Raw genomic sequence first — 18,314 nt, forward strand, 5'->3', positions numbered from 1 at the left:
TGCAGTGCGGTATTTTATGTTCATTTTGCTTTCAGGAGTTTTATTTTTGAGTAACTCAAACCAAAGGAATTTTTTCTTTGTATGAAGAAAAAAACTGTCTGCTGCTCTACTGCTATTTTCTCTCCATGAAGAGAAAATAGTAGTACCCTTACCTTGCTATATAAAATTCAAATGCAAATGTTAGCTGAGACTTGTTTGGCATGCTTTTGACTGCCTTTAAAAAAATTCTTCAGAAGTAAGTTCGACCATATGAACTCCGTATGAAAATTCTTGTCAGCTGACAGTACTTAGTTTACTGTGTTGTTTACCTGTAATTGCTATAGCATGTTTGCTTTTAAAAACTTACACGTCAATATTGAATGCATAATAAGTAGTACCCAAGAAAAAACTTTGGAGATAGAGCCAATACAAAAAAATAAAAAAAGTTATTTCAAAGCAATTTATACTTGCGGATTTTTTTTCTGTTTTAATTTTTCTTTTAAATTGAAACTTGATCATTTGTATTTCCGTTTTCATTTGAAAATACCCTCATTCTGCCCGCTGCATAGTGAGTTAAACTTAGATATTTAACAATGGCTTTTTGGAATAGGTTAATGCTTTATGCCAGAATGAAGAACCGCATATGAAGAAGAAAATATTTTTACTTGAAAAAAATCATTCATCCTTATGAACCTGAACTTGTTTGCACCAAGCTATGCACATGCTAAATGGGCAAGGAGAGTTACTGTTCACTGAAGAGAAAACTAAATGCTGAGAAGTCCGTAATACCACCTGGTAGCTTCAGGTGCATTTTTTTTTCCTGAATCTGTTATATTATATGAATCAAACTTGCTCATGTTCATTCAGGCCTACTATAGATTGATTATAGATTCAGGGAATCAAAACTAGGGAAATGATCAGTAAATAATAGTGATTTTACTTAATTATTTCTCCCTAGAAATATGTTGCACCATCTTTAAAATTACTTTTCAGCATCAGCTTTTATTTTGTATTCCTACAATATCATCTACAATTAAATTTATGGTTGTCTTTTTATCTAGTCTATAACTCTCTATACTTTTGTATATGTATATACACATATATAAAGTTCAATTAAGTCAAAATTATGTTTTGTAAATTATTTTAAACTTTTCAGGGAAGTGAATTATTTTTCATTTGGGATTGGATTTAAAGAAGAATTCTAAGATTATCTTAACTTTTCTTCTTGAACAATGCCTTTTAGTGTAAGGTGAAGATATAGGTAATTGTAGAATCAGAAGCAGGAGATTAAATGTAATCTGTTGAACACATTTCATTATTTTGTCTAAAATAGTTACAATATAAATCGTACTAATTCTAGAGTTTTGTTTCCCAGTATTATAAAGCAAATGCTCTATTTGATTATTTATGTCACTTAAGAGATTGGTACATGGTCACTTTAGGTCAGAACAAAATGACCTTTGTCTTCATCCAAATGGACAGAGGGTATGAAAGATCTCTGCATTTATAGAAGACAATTTTTGATGGTTGTGGGGATTAAAAGGTTCTGTGCATTCTTATCATGAGAGTATCTTGGGGGAGTAGTGTTCTGACAGAATGTTTCTTAGTCCAAATACTCAGTGCATACCTTTCTCTTCTCATACTTTTAATAATTGAGGAGTGGAAACCTAACTGAGAGGCACTGGGTGTTCCACACAATGCAGTCTATATGAATGGTGCCTCCCCACCCCCAAATACGGAAAGTTTGCTTTAAATAATGAATGACTTTATATAATAATATTTTGGTTTTTGAGTCATGTGAATATATGCCTTTACAGAAATGCAAATCTCGTGGTTACATACACCCATTCTTCTCTGCCCCCACTTACCCCCCACCACAAACTTTAAATACTTCAGTGGTTTCCTTTAAGATAAACTTTTACAATAGCTTAAGATTCTGCTTGATTTTGCTCTAGACACGTCTTTTTTTTTTTTTATCATGAAAAAAACTGTATTTAGATTTAGCCAGCTGGACTCAGTTTAGATGATCCCAATTTTGTTGGCAACATCCAAAGCATCATAGTCAGGGGCCAGTCGAACGTATGCCTTCTTCTCTCCATCAGGCCTGACTAAGGTGTTGACCTTGGCTACATCAATGTCATAGAGCTTCTTCACAGCCTGTTCGATCTGGTGCTTGTTGGCCTTGACATCCACAATGAACACAAGTGTGTTGTTGTCTTCTATTTTCTTCATGGCTGACTCAGTAGTCAGGGGGAACTTGATTATGGCAGAGTGATCAAGCTTGTTTCTCCTGGGGGCGCTCTTTCGAGGGTATTTGGGCTGCCTTCGGAGACGCAGAGTCTTGGGTCGTCGGAACATCGTAGGTGATGTGCGGATCTTTTTTTTGTGATTGTGGACGCCTTTCAGCACCGCTTTCTTGGCCTTCAAAGCCTTTGCTTTGGCTTCGGCTTTGGGAGGGGCAGAGGCTTCCTTCTTAGCTTTCGGGGCCATCTTCGTAAAAGGGACTCTAGACACATCTTAAGCTACGTTTCCTCCTCTTCTCTGTGCACTAGTCACACTGGCTTTCTTTCTCTTTCTCAAAAGCTCACTTTTACTACTTGTTCTGTGATTCTGTTTCCTTGCCCTGAAACATTCTTCTACCAACTTCATGCCTGATTAACTCATATTAATCCTTCAAATTTATCATCCAGCAACTCTTCTTCAGGGAAGCTATCCTTGAGTCTTCAAAATAAGGCCTCTCTATTATTTACCTACAAGATATATAAGTAAGTAATAATAGAGAGCCATTTAGAGTTATGATTTTGTATCTTTTTGTTGATTTGTTGTTTGATTAATGACTCTTCACCCCCAATAGATCACATGGTCCTTGGTGGCAGTGGTGGTGAATGTTATCTTAAGGAATGAGCAAGAAATCAAAAGGCAAGAAGTAGAAAAATGAATCAAAAGAGAGAGTAGAATGGGCAAAAGTATAAAGGAATATTGTGCTTTAAATTTGCAGTAGTCCTTCCTTATCTGAGGGGGTTACCTTACAAGATCCCCAGGGATGCCTGAAATTGCACATATTACCAAACCCTATACACACTGTGCTTTTTCTTATGTGACAGTCTAATGTATAAATGAGGCACAGTAACAGAGTAACAATAAATAATATAATGTAACCACTCTACACTATAATAAAAGTTATGTGAATGAGGTCTCTCACTCTCTGTCAAAATATCTTGTATTGTGCTTACCCTTCTTGGGATGATGTGAGACGATAGCATGCCTACAGGATGAGTAGAAGTGAGGGGAATAACATAGGCACCGTGACCTAGCATTTGGCTACTACTGACCTTCTGAGGATATGGCAGGAGGATCATCTGTTCCGCTTCTGCTGTTGACTGCAGGTAACAAACCGCCAGAAACTAAAGTGTAGATAAGGGGAAACTACTGTATTAATGAGTTTTTTAACTTTAAAATCATCTGTAGAAAGTCTCTTTGGTCACAGAATTGACAGACATGCCTCTTAAACCAGTCATTTCTTAGTCCTAAGATTCTCAGGCTGAATTTTCAAGTTCTTTGTGTTAAATCATACATGGTTGGCGTATGATATATTAACTGCTACGGAGACCATCTGAGTAATCTAGACTTTAGAACATCACATCCTGAAATGTTTTTATAATACACTCTTATTATACATTTACATTTAATTACTGTTTCTTTGATAATCAAAATATGTTGGGATTTAATTAAAGATATGACTATATAAAGAAGCTGAAATTTGAGTAAATCCATTGTAATGATTATCAGATGGTAATATTTACTTTATTAGGATTTGACCAGGTAGTTGCAGTCAGATCATGCTCATGTGAGCTGATCTACATGCATCATGGAGTTGACCCAAGGTCTTTTAGAGACTAAACATTCAGATACAGAAAGCTGGGCTGCTCATTAGCATATGGCTTCAACCCAGAAGACAATCAAGAAGTGATTCAGACATCCTTGTCCATTTAGCAATTCATGATCTATCATCTTTTCTTCATGACCCCTTATTTTACTTCCTTTAAGAGAAACTGACTATTCCATAATAACCTGGTTTTAATGAGGTAGCAGAATACCCTGGTTTCTATTGCATTAACTTAAATTATAGGATGCATTTATTTTTCTATGGCTTATTTTTATGCCCAAATTTTCAATAATGAACTGTTTCAAGTATACAAATTTATTTCTTTGAAATATTTTTATTTTCAGAAACTAATAAGGTATTAAATCCATTTCTACAAATATGTTTTCCTACTTGTTATTTATTATTATTTCTGATGAAATTCATGCTATTTTTTCCCTTAAGAGTCATATGATTTTTTTTTTGAGTACAAAATTATTAGCAAAAACACATTTTGGAAGTTTTTGCTTTTTATTGAAGTGAATGTGTTTGACAGAAGTAATTGAGTTCGCATGAATCAAATGTTGCCTGCTGAGTTCTCTTGTGATTATGTTGCTGACTTACTCAGATGCAAGGCAAGACCACTAATCTTCATCAGTTGCTAGTGGAATGAAGTAGTAATTTGAAATTACCCCTAGATAATTATAGTTTCACTTATATCAAATAGAGGAAAGAGATTTAGATTGTGGGTCACTGCCAAAACCAGTCAGAGTGAAGAAGGTATATAGTGCATGCTAAAATACAGGGTAAGCGAGGTTACATGCCAAGGGCTGTGGAAAAAAGCACTTATTAATTGTCCAACTGGGAGATGATTGCCTAGCAAGGAAAATGTAGCGAAAATACTGAGCTCAAGAAAAACCTTGATTCAGAAATAGTGCAGATACTGCAGGGAGTACTGTGTCGATCATTCATACTTCTGGTGCATATTTATGTTTGAGACAAAATTGACTGGAAATATAGTATATTAGGTACTTGTGTAATTATGCATTGGAGAGCCTAGTTATTTTTAATTAGGCACATTACCAAAGAACATCAAAGGGGTTGAACTTTTGGTTCTAGTTGGTATGCTCTTTTATGCAACAAAAGGAAACTAATTTTAATTTCAAAATTTTAACAAAAGTTAGTAATTATGAAAGTACAGGGTGTCAGGGATGCATGTCTGTGTGTCTCCTGCTTCTGAGAACCATCACCAAGACAATTAAGTGGTTAAATCACTTCATGCATTTGCAGGTAATATGCATGAAAGTAATAAAATAGATTTTTTTTCTCTTAACTCCTCCTTAATGTTTTAGATTAGTTCTGTTACAATTTTAAAGCATACCTTGCATTCATTTTTGCTTTTGCTTTTTTTTTTTTCCCCCTAAATCAAGGTTTCTCAACACTGGTACTATTGATATCTTTTGTTAGGCAATGGGGTGCTCATGAAACCTGACTGATTTAACTTGGATATCGTAGGGAATATGCTACTTTTGAGAGGCAGCATACTCTAGTGGTTTGAGCACAAATCTATATTCTGGCCAGAATGTCTGGATTCCAATCCTGCCTCTTGACATTTATCAGCTCTATATCCCTGTCTTAATTATTGAATTACTGAATCTCCCAATACCTTTCTTTCTCCATCTCTAACTAAGTCATAGCAATGCTATGAGACGATATATGGAAATTACTTACTGCCTAATGCACTGTATTTATTCAATGAACATTAGCTTCTCCTTATATAGCTCTTTATAATAAAATGTATTTACAGGAGTATGTGTCTATCTATTATAAAATACAGGGTGGTTTGGGGTTAAAAAACCCTCTTGTTTTTTCAGAAAGATATCATCTTCTTGAGCAGTATCATTTATCAAAGGATAATCTTACATTTGTATTTATTGGGTAATCAAAACTATGCAAATATACTAGAACTGCTTTTATAAAGAAGATTTGCTCTCTGATTAGGTATTATCACTCCTTCTTTAAGTTCTGATTATACTGGGTACTGTATTCCATGTATATAATTCCTGTATCCCAGAAATGCAGACGCATAGGTAAACAAACATACATATAGATCTACACTAACAAATTATGAGAGTTGCTTATAGCAATACGAGTGTGCCAGTTTAGATAGGGCAGGAAGAAAATATTTCTCTGAAAAGGTGATGTTTAACATAGATATGGAAGGGGAAAAAAGCCATGTTAAGAGATTAAGGAACAGCTTTTAACAGAGGAAGCTTTTAGTGCAGAGATCCATTATATTACATTAATCAATTTTGTTATATCTCTTTACTTTCTAAAATTCTATTTTAAGATATATTTGCAGAGTAAAATTGGGGTAATAAAAGAGCTTCAATTCCTGAAATTACCTGCTAAGTCTACACATACCCATATTATGCTATCTTAAGGATACAGAATTCCTAATAATATCTGTGTTCAAACACAGGCATATCAAACATGAAACAATTCATTATTTTTGAGTAGTGTTGTGGGTGGATTCTTTAAGTTATTATTCTCATTGAAAGATGAAAGGTTTTTCTTTTTTAAAAATTCAGTGTTTCTTTGATCCAACAATGACCGAATCTTCACATAGGTGTCCACAGTCACACATTTATGAAATGGGAGACTGAGATTAGAACTGAGGCCTGCATCATCTTAAAACCTTAATTTACTACACACAAAAACTGGTGATTTTACAGTTCACTTTTAAGGTTTTAGTTTACTTAATGATTTTATGAAAGGGTTGGTGACTTCATTTCTTACCAATTGCATTCTTTTTTTTTAACTTTTTACTCTTGAAAATAAGAGCAGACACAGAGATATTTGCTGAATTACATTCTGTGAGTTTTAAACATCAAATTTCTCTGTACACACAACTTTTCCTATGAAAGCCATACTGATTTGTGTTATCAGACTTCATGAATGTACTTTTTGTGCTATCCAAATAAGAAAAGAAGCAAACACTAAAACTAAAGGGACTATGTTTTGTGTCCTAACACATTAAATGTTATGGATTTTAAATCAATTTGCAATATAGCAATTAAGATATGGCCTTTGTAAGAACTGTATCATTAATTTTTCTAGGAATTATCATTCTATATTAGTTTATTATAATAAAAGGACCCTATCCAGTACATCTCATTTTAATAAAAGTTTATTGTCGAGGTGTTTTGTATAGTATGAGCCACTTGAATACATTAATTCCATATCCATGTGACCATGATGGAGCTCCAGTTCATTAATGTTACAGTCCATTTGCACAGTAACAATTCAGAATGTGTCATCATCAGAATAAATAAAATCATAATAAAGTGACCTACCCAGGTCTCTAGCAACCTAGAGGCCTACCCAAAGTATAATGTACAAAGCAGTTATTAGTATTACTATAAATATGAGGTACAGATAGAGAGATGGGGTAGGGAGGGACAGAAAGACTCAAGAATTTCACTAGTATACCTTCTTTTATGAGTGAGAAAATAGGAGTGCAAATCAAGATTAAAACTTTGTCCAGCAAAGCAAAATATTTATCCTAATCACTTTGGATATTTGTCAAGATATTTCACTATTCATGTCATTTTAGAATGATTGCACATTAATTATATCCTTATCTCCTCCTCCAGATGTTCCTTAATATTGTTTTTGATGGAGATTATAGTTCTATAACTTTTGACAGTATTAAATCTAATGATAATATATATTTTTTTAACTTCTGCTAATTACATCATCTTAGGACTTCCATACTTACTGTTTTTTTCTACTGTTATAATAAATAGGCAATATTGGAAAATTAGGGAAAAATCAAACCACAGAAAAGTAGAGAAAAAAGTAACAAATGGCACCCATGTCCTAACCACTCCAGTTTATGAATTACCTTTTCATTTTGGGGTTGCTTCTCTTTTCTCATTGACTTGAAGGAGTTCTTCACATGACTTAGCATTTCCTCTCACTGAGGAAGTTTTATTGGGACCAAGTTTTATCCAAGTCTGCTATTCTCAACGACTATAGTGCAATGCAATAATAAACCTATAAACCATAGAATTGCGGGGCGCTGCAACGGTAGATTCTGATCCCTTGTGGAGTACCGGCCCGTCTGTCACCTTTTTTATTTCTTCTTTCTTCTTTCTTTTCTTCTTCTTCTTCTTCTTTTTTAAAGCTTCCTGGGTCATGGCAATGTGCAGCCAGGATTGAGAAAGATTGTAATATTAGCATTAAGATGGTTTTTGGTGGCTAGTGTAGATTTACACACCAAAAGTTTACCAGGGAAGGCCACAGACTTCGATTCTTGATGTTTTACCCTCGTGTTCTTTTGAGAGTGTCCAGCTAGCGCTTCAAGGTTTCAGGCTTTCTGAAGGGGTCCCCGCTTAACTAAAGGCTGTAGCTCTTTTTCTTGGACCTTGGAGCATTAAAATCCAAGTCTCTGGGTTTTGCACGCCCCACCTCACGCCACCTGGCCTGCAGAGCCGCAGGATCCGAGCTCGACAACTATGCTTTAGCTCCCTTTTGTTTGCATCCCCTGTGGTCTGCTTGTCCCAGACTTTGAAAAACGTATAATACTTTTCTTATAACTCCCCTACTTTAAAACAAAACATTAAAAAAAATTCACCCCAGTCTTTGTTCCGTTTAATTAGGCATTTCTAGGTGTTTGTAGCTCGATCAATTTCAGGTTTTCCTTTACCTTTTCACGGTTTAGACTTGGGGTTAGAATTGTATATTTAACTTTAGATTCTTCATTCTAGTACTGTCCTTTGTACAGTATATAAACATGTTTAATTAGAATAATTGATTTGTAGTTTGTAATCACATAGACATCAATGATGATCTCAAATTAAAAGGACAATTTCTTTTTAGGACCACATTTCTATTACAATTAATATGTTAAATATTTTGTGCCCTAGCTGTATAATTTTATTTAGTGCACCTTCTGTGTGGATCAGACTTGAAAAATATACTTAACCACTTTTAATGGTTTTGCATAGAACACTAACTCTCTGGGTAACTAAGAGGAAGTTTAACCTGTAGCTCTCAATCTATCTAATTGATATATTCATATATATCTAGTTTCTGCTCCTTATAGGGGAAAAAGCAAGGAGGCTGTTTACCGAAATTGTATAATGTATTGCCTTTCAGGTTCACTTATACATTAGTCTAGAAGGACATGCCAATTATTATAAAGCAGAAAGGCATGGAGCAACTAGCCCTGGCATAGTTTTTTCTACAAAGTGTATCATCCACTAATTGTAACAGTAAAAATATGAATTCTAAGCTATCCATGATATTATAACTGGTTTTTATTACATGAAAAATTCTTTTGTATCCTTTATCATTTCTGGTTATGGATATGGGTCACATCTTGCCTTCTACTATTTTATTCTCTTTGGTGTTTAAATGTTTTGTCTGCATTTAAGGCTGGCCAGTTGTAATTGCTGTGTAAGAACAGAAGCGATCTGTTGATATGTTTTGATCTTTTCTGAGCTTGAAGATACCCTGCTCATTTGAGTGCTGTGAAGGTATAGTTTAAAAAAGAAAAGGAAAGAAAAGAAGGAAGAGCCACAGTTCGGGGGGAAGTAACAATTAGAGCAAATGATAATTTGACTGATGGATAACTCCATCTCTTTGATGGAATTGTTAGCAGGAATCAGACTTGGAGAATGAATGCTTCCAAAGTTCCTGCTGTGTGATTGTGAAGGAGAATAATAACACACTGCTCCATATGCATAAGGGCTTTGCCTCTGATGAATTCAAAGCACTTTGAAAGGATTCCATTAGGACATTTCCTAAATAATGGGTGGGACTATCAGAATTTTGTTTTCCATTTTATGGATTGGAAAGTGATGTGATGTGATCCCACCAAGGGTTTCCCGTGTTCTCCTCATGCTTCCCTTTCCAACACTATACCTCTAGTTTTTACACCATACCATTAAAAAGCAACATAATTTCTTTCTCCTGTGAAGGTTTTCTGTTACTCACTTACTCCCAGTATCTTCCAATGCTAAAAGCTTCTTTTTTTAGAACCAGACTGACCTGTATTATTTATTTATTTAAAATTCGCTCTAGAAGGTTTTGTGTGTCATCTGTTGTTGCTCTCTTGGTTCAAGCATGATTTAATATGTCAACCCTGGTTTGCTTAACTGTGCTTGATTGTCTTCCATACTTTACATAGAACTAGGCGGTCTCCTTTCAAGCATGATGCTGCCCAGATAAATGAAATGTCACAACAGTGAGTCCTTGCTTTGTGACAGCAGCAGCTTTCTTTGACACAGCCAGCGGTTGCAAAGAGGGGTGGCGGGGCAATTTAAAAAGTAATAGTAGACCAACTTAACTCAGGTCAGTTCCTGTTCAGACCCACACAGACAGGAGCAATAGATAGTGCCCTTACACTTGGGGGGAACTTCACTCTACAGGAGAAAATGAAGTTAAACCCAGAATAGGAAATTTTTCCCACAACAGACACGAGGAAAACATCTACTAGCAGGTTTTCAAAATAATACTCAGGGAGAGCACTTTGTTTTTAGAGGTTGATCTCTCCCCTGCTTTGTTGTCGGGCCAGAGATGTTACTATTCTCTCAGAGATGTTACTATTATTTGAAACTAATCCATAGGGGAAAAAAAAACCAAAAAAACAACAACAACAAAAAAAACACTTTCTTCACCATCTCCTACAATAAAAGTATGTTTATGATTTCAAAACCTGGATTAGATTTTAGAGATTGGAGGCTCATGAAGCTCAGTATCTGGCAAAAAGAAAATCCTCAATACATGCTGTTTAGCTTTAAAAGTAAAAAGCAATTTCAATGAGACATAACCCTAGACAAAGTTCTGGAGTTTGTTTTTGTTTTTGTCATTTGTTCTAACATGTATTGGTGTTGCTACCACTGCCCAGGGATGGTGACTTACCCTCTTAGGACATATAGAATATTGACAAGTGGGAGTTCAGTCTGCATCAGGTCCGCAACTCAGGTCAGGGTCTTATTTAAAGACTGAGGAGGTTTTCGAGTGTGTTTGTATGAGTAAGTGTGAACATTTTTATGTCACTTTAAGGGGGAAATAAACTGGGCCAACTGGGCATGTTGAAAGTAATTAAATAAATATTATAGGATGGGGAGTCCATGGATAACAAACATTGTACAGGGACTGAAGAAAGAAGAAAGTTGCCATTCAGGAAGCACAGAGTTGGACAAATACCTGAGTTTTGGAAAAAATCTGATGAAGGTGAAAGCTTTAATCAAGGGCATCCTGTGTCTTCAATGAAAAGAGTGGTCTGAGTATTTCCATGATCAGATCTCAGGAGAGCTTGTTATTGTCATCTGAAGTTAGAAGAGAATGGAATTAAAGTTGGGGAGAAAAGGAACTTGTTCCTCGAAAATACAAAAGTAGGCCAAAGGGAAGAGTTTGACTTTCAAGGGAATGTCAAAGCTAGAACTAGAAATAATAGGGATCCTAAATAATAAGATCTAAGATTCTGAACACCAGAATTGTTAGGATACCTTAAATGGGATGGTAAAGCATGAGGAAGTGTTGGTATGATTTCGAAGACGTACTACATGCCAATCCTGTTCAGTATCTTATTCACTTTCTTCTACAACATACTGTGAGCTGTAGTTTCTAGAGCAACTGAAACTCAGGTTAGTTTTCTTTTCTTTCTTTCTTTTTTAAAAGATTTTATTTATTTATTTGAGAGAGAGAGTAAGATGGAGGGAGACAGTAGGAGCAGGAGAGGCAGAATGAAAGGAAGCAGACTCCCCACTGGGCAGGAAGCCAGATGCCAGGCTCCCTCCCATGACTTGGGGATCATGATCTAAGCTAAAGGCAGGCACTTAACCTACTGAGCCACTCAGGTGCCCCGATTTTCTCAAGATCACTCACACAAAAACTAGAAAGTGGCAAACTGACATTTCGACGCAGGTGTGCCTGTTTCAAAATCTCTGTCTTTCCACTATATCGTGTGTTATCCATCACAAATAATTAAGTTCCACTTACTTTTGTCTCCTTGATTCAAATCACATGTGTGCTTAGTCTGTTGTCTGTGTCAGCTGCACTATCTTGCACACAGAAACAGTGGCGCCCCAGAGAGACCTAGGAGCCACCATCATCATCTGGAAGAAATTCTTGTTCCTTAATCAGACCGCCAGGAACATTTTTTTTTTTTCTTTAAAGATATTTATTTATTTGACAGAGAGAGATCACAAGTAGGCAGAGAGGCAGGCAGAGAGAGTGAGAGGGAAGCAGGCTCCCTGCCGAGCAGAGAGCCCGATGCGGGACTCGATCCCAGGACCCGGAGATCGTGACCTGAGCCAAAGGCAGCGGCTTAAACCACTGAGCCACCCAGGCGCCCCTTAATCAGACCTCCAAACTGAGGAAGTAGAAAGGCCATTTGAGGTGCATAGAAAGGAGGAATAACATAGGGTCAGGAGAATAGAAGACACAGAAGGCAAGACCCAGTAAGCAAAGCACGAGTACGAAGACCATGCTGGGATTCTGAGGGACTTACCCTGAACAGTAGAAACCCTATAATTAGAACACACAGGTACACAATCGGGAACTAAACTAGAAGTTACCATGTTTTCTATGAAGACATTCATGTGGAGGGGAAATACCAACTTTTTGAAATAAACCCCATATACATGTTGTGTTTGAAAGAAAGCGTGGATCAATGGGTTAAGAGATCTCTCAATCCGTTTCTGACGTTTTTGCTTTGTGCATTCTTGCGTACATAAATTTCTTTGCCTTGCTTGTCTTCTCCTGTAAATAGTATAGAAGGCTTTTAAAAAAATGGTTTAGCGTTGGCATATTGAAGCGTCATTGTACTCAAGTTTTGTTTTTGATGGTTTTGCTTTGTTTGGGTATGTGGTTCGGAAGAAAAAAGGCTGGACTATATAATGTGAGTGCGGAGACTTCTCAAGATTCAGGCTTGGAAACCCCCTTGAGAATACTGTCTGTGCCTCCTGGACCCGGTTGGATCTTCAGATTTTCATCTCCACAGTAAAGAAACTAAATGATTCTTCATCTCCCACCCATCCTGATCTCATACTGTTAGCAGGTGTGATGTTTCTGCCTGGAGGAGACTTCCATTTTGAAGTGTTTTCACGTCAGTCTTGATTCAGAAAAGTTGGAAAGGGACAGGATACGAAACAAAACAAAAGAAATTTAAAGCAAAAGAATGAGCAAACAGACATTCATAAACGAAACCGTACAATTAAAATAATCTTCATTTTTCTTTTGACTGACCTAAGTTAAACAATCAGCCTGATTATAACGGCAAACATCTTTATGCTGTAATGGATAAAACAGAACTGTTACAGGGGGGAAAAAGGGAGGGGTGCACCTGGGTGGCTCAGTCATTAAGTGTCTGCCTTTGATTTGACTCAGGTCATGATCCCAGGGTCCTGGGATCGAGCCCTGCATCAGTCTTCCTACTCTGCGGGAAGCCTGTTTCTCCCTCTCCTCCCTCCCTGCTTGTGTTCCCTCTCTTGCTGTCTCTCTGTCAAATAAATTTTAAGAAATCTTTAAAAAAGTTCATACCCATGTATTATTAGACCCAGCTACATGCCAAGTATATGGAAAACAATTCAATTCTGACAATAACCCTGCCAGATATATAGTGTTTCTATTTTATATTTGAGGAAATTGAGGCGGATCTAGATTAAATATGACTTCCAAGAATCCCAAGTTAGTAATTAGCTTCAAATACAATTTTGTTTGGCTTCAGTGTATATTAACTTTGAGAAAAAGACATACTGGCTGTCCTAAGTCACCAGAAGTCACCACATTTTATTTTTTAATTAAGACGGAGATGAAGCCTAATTATTAGAGTTACGGAGGGAACAAAGGACAAATGTAGAGAAGATTGTAGCCCTGATGTGGAGTAAAATAGTAACTGAGACTTATTTTAATAACAATTGTTATTTGACCTAAAATTGTTTACATTGAAATAATTCCTATAATTATTCCTATAATTCCTATAATTATTAGGAAAAGATATAAATAGAACTAACCCTACTTAGATATATACTTTTAGTAATACTAAAAGAATCAACCAGAATCAAGAGTGTATAATTATCACATAACTTGGATGTGATTTACTTTTGGTGGGAAAATTATATTAAATCAGGTACAGTTATAGAAAACTGCTAACGTCTGACCACTTTGAAAGTACAAAGAAGTAGTTTCATATGATCTAAAATAATATTAATATATTAATAATACTCCCTCATTGTTTACATCATGAAAATAATCTAGGAATTGAAGAAATATGCCTGGAAACAAATCCCTTAGATTATAACCCCTCCATCTTTCTCTCTTATTCCTTCTCTCCCTTTTCCTCTTCTTTCCTCTTTTCTGTCTTTGTTTTTGGAAAACACTGGTTTCATCTTCCAAAGATGATAACTTTCAGATTTGCCAGTATATCTCAAGTAAAATAAAAATGCTTGAGGTCTTTCCCTTTTTTTAGTTTTAGAATTACAAATATTTTTTCATGGTAAGGTCTAAAAAGGAAGAGAAATGTGTCCCTGGTTGCTATAGAAAAATATATATTCTTTTTTGTCCAATCACTTTCTAATTTATAACATAGTTTTTAAGTGCTTTTTAGAACTTTTAGATTTATAACAACTAATACAACAAATTGTTCCATATTTTCTGAGTGGAAAGGACAGACACAAACCAAATGTAACTGCTTTCCACTAAACTTCACATTTCTCTGTGCAAAGCAAGTCTCACTTGCTTTGGTCTCAGAGACAAAAAGATTTGTCTTTTTATTTGTATTCTGTCTTTTTTAGCGTCTTTACTACTAAAGGGACTATATCCTATTTAAACGCAGGGAAGTACTGACTATTCTAGCTCTTACGGTTAACTAAAACACACTTGGCATATATTTTTACTCATGAAAGTGGTATTTGACCTTGAAAAACTCTGAGGGCCAACTCCCAGATAAGATTTAAAACCAGGTTGTTGTTATTTTTTTTTCTCTCTTTTCTTTTCTCCAGTTCTTAATTATTCTTGTCTAGAGTCACTTTGGTCTTTTACCGTTTTGATTACTTCTACTTATATCTCTCTTAATTTATTTCTTTCCTTCCTGTATTGTAAATTTCTCTGTTATATATTATTCCCTTCAATTAAATGTCTACTTTTTGAGAGACACTTAATTCCCAAGAGAAAGCTATTTTTGAGATTGTTATAAGAAATAAGACTCTTTCAAACGGGGACATTTGGTTCTGCTTATGTAGAACCAACAGACATAGAAGGATGCTGTTAGGATATATAAAGGCCTAGCTTGATTCATAAATATTCGTTAAATGTGTGTAAGAATTTGTACAATGAATTCGTTTTGTTCCATCATTAGAGATAAGGATTCAAAGGTATTGATGATGATATTAATATTAATAATAATTATTATGACAACATGCCTAATATTTCTGTATCGAGTTCTCCGTAACACACTCTTCTAAGCACTGCATATTTATTATATAATTTGGCCTTCACAGAAACACACACAAAATGCTATGAATCAAGTATAGCTTTTAAGTTTTACAGAGACTTCATGTAACAGGGAGCACAGTCAATAGTTGTGAGTCACATAAAGGCCTAGGCCATTTGTTTGAGAATCTGTTCTTACCTACGATATCTACTGGCGATGGAGAGAGCAGCACACGCTTTTATACGCATTCCTTTTGTCCTCTCTACAAGATTTTCCTCAATTTTCCCATCAAGAGATAACCAGTGAAAAAAGAAAAAGGCTGTATGTGTAATAATATGAGTGATAAATAATTATGTAAGTAGATTTCATAACAATATTCTCATAGGATGTTCTTTTTTTTTTTTAAAGATTTTATTTATTTATTTGACAGAGAGAGATCACAAGTAGGCAGAGAGGCAGGCAGAGAGAGAGAGGAGGAAGCAGCTCCCCGCAGAGCAGAGAGCCTGATGCGGGGCTCGATCCCAGGACCCTGAGATCATGACCTGAGCCAAAGGCAGAGGCTTAACCCACTGAGCCGCCCAGATGCCCCTCTCATAGGATGTTCTTTCGATTAAAAATCTCTAGAATTCTTAGGCTCTTGATACTTTTTTCTTATAAAAAGAGTAATTCAAATTTAGAGATTTATATACACATATGTAAACTCTGTAAAAATAAACACAAATGGCTACCAACTAAGATAGCAGTACTTTCACTCGAAAGTGTATAATTAAAAGTAGTAGAGAGAAACCCTTTCCTACTAGATACTGTTTTTGCTCACACTCCAGCTCCTCCTGTTTCCTCTGCTACTTTTAAACATGGAACAGAGAAAAGGCTCATGTGTGTAGGTGTACTTTGTCACATTTGAGCATTTTTTTGGAGCAGACGGGAGCTATGTCATGTTATACAAAAATCTAAAAAGATCTTTATCATCAAGCTTTTACAGGAGACTTTTTTTGAAATAAGGATTTGAAATATTATTTTTAAACTTAAAAATACACAAACAATAGCTTAAATAGTATAATTAAAACATTAAAGTTTGGCATTTTCAATTGAAGATAATTTACCTCTTCTTAGGCATGATTATGACTGTCCCTCCAATAGTGATTTAGTCACAAAGAGAAAAGTATTATATTTTGAATAAATTGATAGGAGTTTATGCTGGAAGAAAATAGTCCCCTCAGCTTCTAGATAGACCTTATCCATTTAATTCATTTTATTATTTTAAGAGAAAGAGGAAAATTCTTAGTTACATGAGTAGAAGTATTGAATATAAACTATACGGATTTACTGTGTACAGTTGGAGTGATCATATATTAATTTTCCCCAAATTAATATGTATTGTTAATATGTTATATAATTTATTTATAAATACTATATATTTATGTATGTTGAACATATTTTATTTATACTTGGCATATATTATATACATTGGAAATACTCAATATTTCTATTTCATTTTTTCCATAATTTCATCATTTTATGTGAAAAACAAGAAGTATATTTTTCTCATTTAACAAATAAAATTTCATAGTCTGAAGGGTGATAACCACAAGCCATAGGGAAAAGTGCTGGACCACATTCAAATTAGCCTTATTGTTCTATAATATCTTACTGGAGTACAAGGTTAATTAGTACCATAGGCAATATGCATTATTCATCACTGCAATCAGACTTTTATTCTGCTGGGTTTTTATCGACTGCAAATTGTTGTTCTTCTCATAACAAAACCTTGATAAACTATTGTCATATTTAATTTTACTGAAATATATTGGTGATACATACATTAGTTCTTACACTATAAATATTCTGAAGATGCCATGGTCTCCTGTCTAGAAAAAAAGACAGTAAGATTAAAAACTAATGTCTTCTACTGTAAGAGGACATAAACTTTCAAGATACTGAAGGTAAATTATTGTTACTTACAGTAGATTTTTTTAACTTTTAGTTCATTTTCTCTGTATTCTATAGAGAAAGCTTTAATAATATCATGGTGGCAATAGTTTCTCATTAGATATTTATTTTAACATACATTTCCTTATATATTTATAACATCATTAATTTTCTCTCTCTCTCTCTCTCTCTCAGTAGAATATAAACTACCTGATGCCAGGGCACATGGAACAAATATTGACCTACACCTTAAACATATTTTTAAGTGAATTTAATAGCCATGTGTGTACAATTGCAAATAAGAATATATGTTGACCAACAGTGTTATATGACTTTTATTGTAAAATTAAGAGCAAGGAACGAACATCCTTGTCTCAATTCTTGTTTCTGTGTGTCCCCTTCTCTGACATAAAGGAGACAAAAATAGAAGAAAGGAAGAGAAGAAGTAACCACAGAGGACAACACAGAAATGATTATCTATTAGGTAATCCAAAGTGGTGGAATCAAACATGGTCCTATAGCATGAATCCTGATTCTCATTTTTCTTCATTTTACACCAACTGCAGCCTGAATTTCCAGTAGATATGGATAAATTAATAAGTTTCTCCTTTTCTTCTGATTTTCAGAAGTGAGATCATTGAGATTAACCACAAACAGCACAGATGCAAGTCAGTTAGTTCCAAGAGAGGTTGAAATGCAGTTTTAACTTTCTCTCTTTCATCAGGGACTACACAAGTTGCTTTCATAGATAGCTTTGTAACCTTCAGTTATCTAGAGATCAGTTATCAAAAATTTGTGACTGCAGCGAGACACTTCAGTTTATTGCTTTCTTGATAATTTGTCCATAAATACTTTTTTTCTCGTAGGTATGATTAGGGAAAGTTTTTTTTTTTTTTTTTTTTTTTTTTTTTATATTTTATTTATTTGACAGAGAGAAATCACAACTAGGCAGAGAAGCAGGCAGAGAGAGAGGAGGAAGCAGACTCCCTGCGGAGCGGAGAGCCCGATGCGGGGCTCGATCCCAGGACCCTGGGATCATGACCTGAGCCGAAGGCAGAGGCTTTAAACCACTGAGCCACCCAGGCGCCCCTGATTAGG

At 35.2% G+C, this 18,314-nt stretch overlaps 2 protein-coding genes across 7 annotated transcripts in view; one reads left to right on the forward strand and one right to left on the reverse strand.

Annotated features, from left to right (window-relative positions):
• EPHA5 (EPH receptor A5) overlaps nucleotides 1-18,314 on the forward strand; it is a 358,479-nt gene that overhangs the window by 78,437 nt on the left and 261,728 nt on the right. The window lies entirely within an intron of this gene.
• Nucleotides 1,999-2,469, reverse strand: LOC123937183 (60S ribosomal protein L23a-like). Its single transcript, XM_045997840.1, has one exon. It carries the CDS (start codon nucleotides 2,467-2,469, stop codon nucleotides 1,999-2,001), a length of 471 nt encoding a protein of 156 aa, XP_045853796.1.

This window comes from Meles meles, chromosome 2 (assembly GCF_922984935.1).
Source record: "Meles meles chromosome 2, mMelMel3.1 paternal haplotype, whole genome shotgun sequence".
NCBI lineage: Eukaryota > Metazoa > Chordata > Mammalia > Carnivora > Mustelidae > Meles > Meles meles.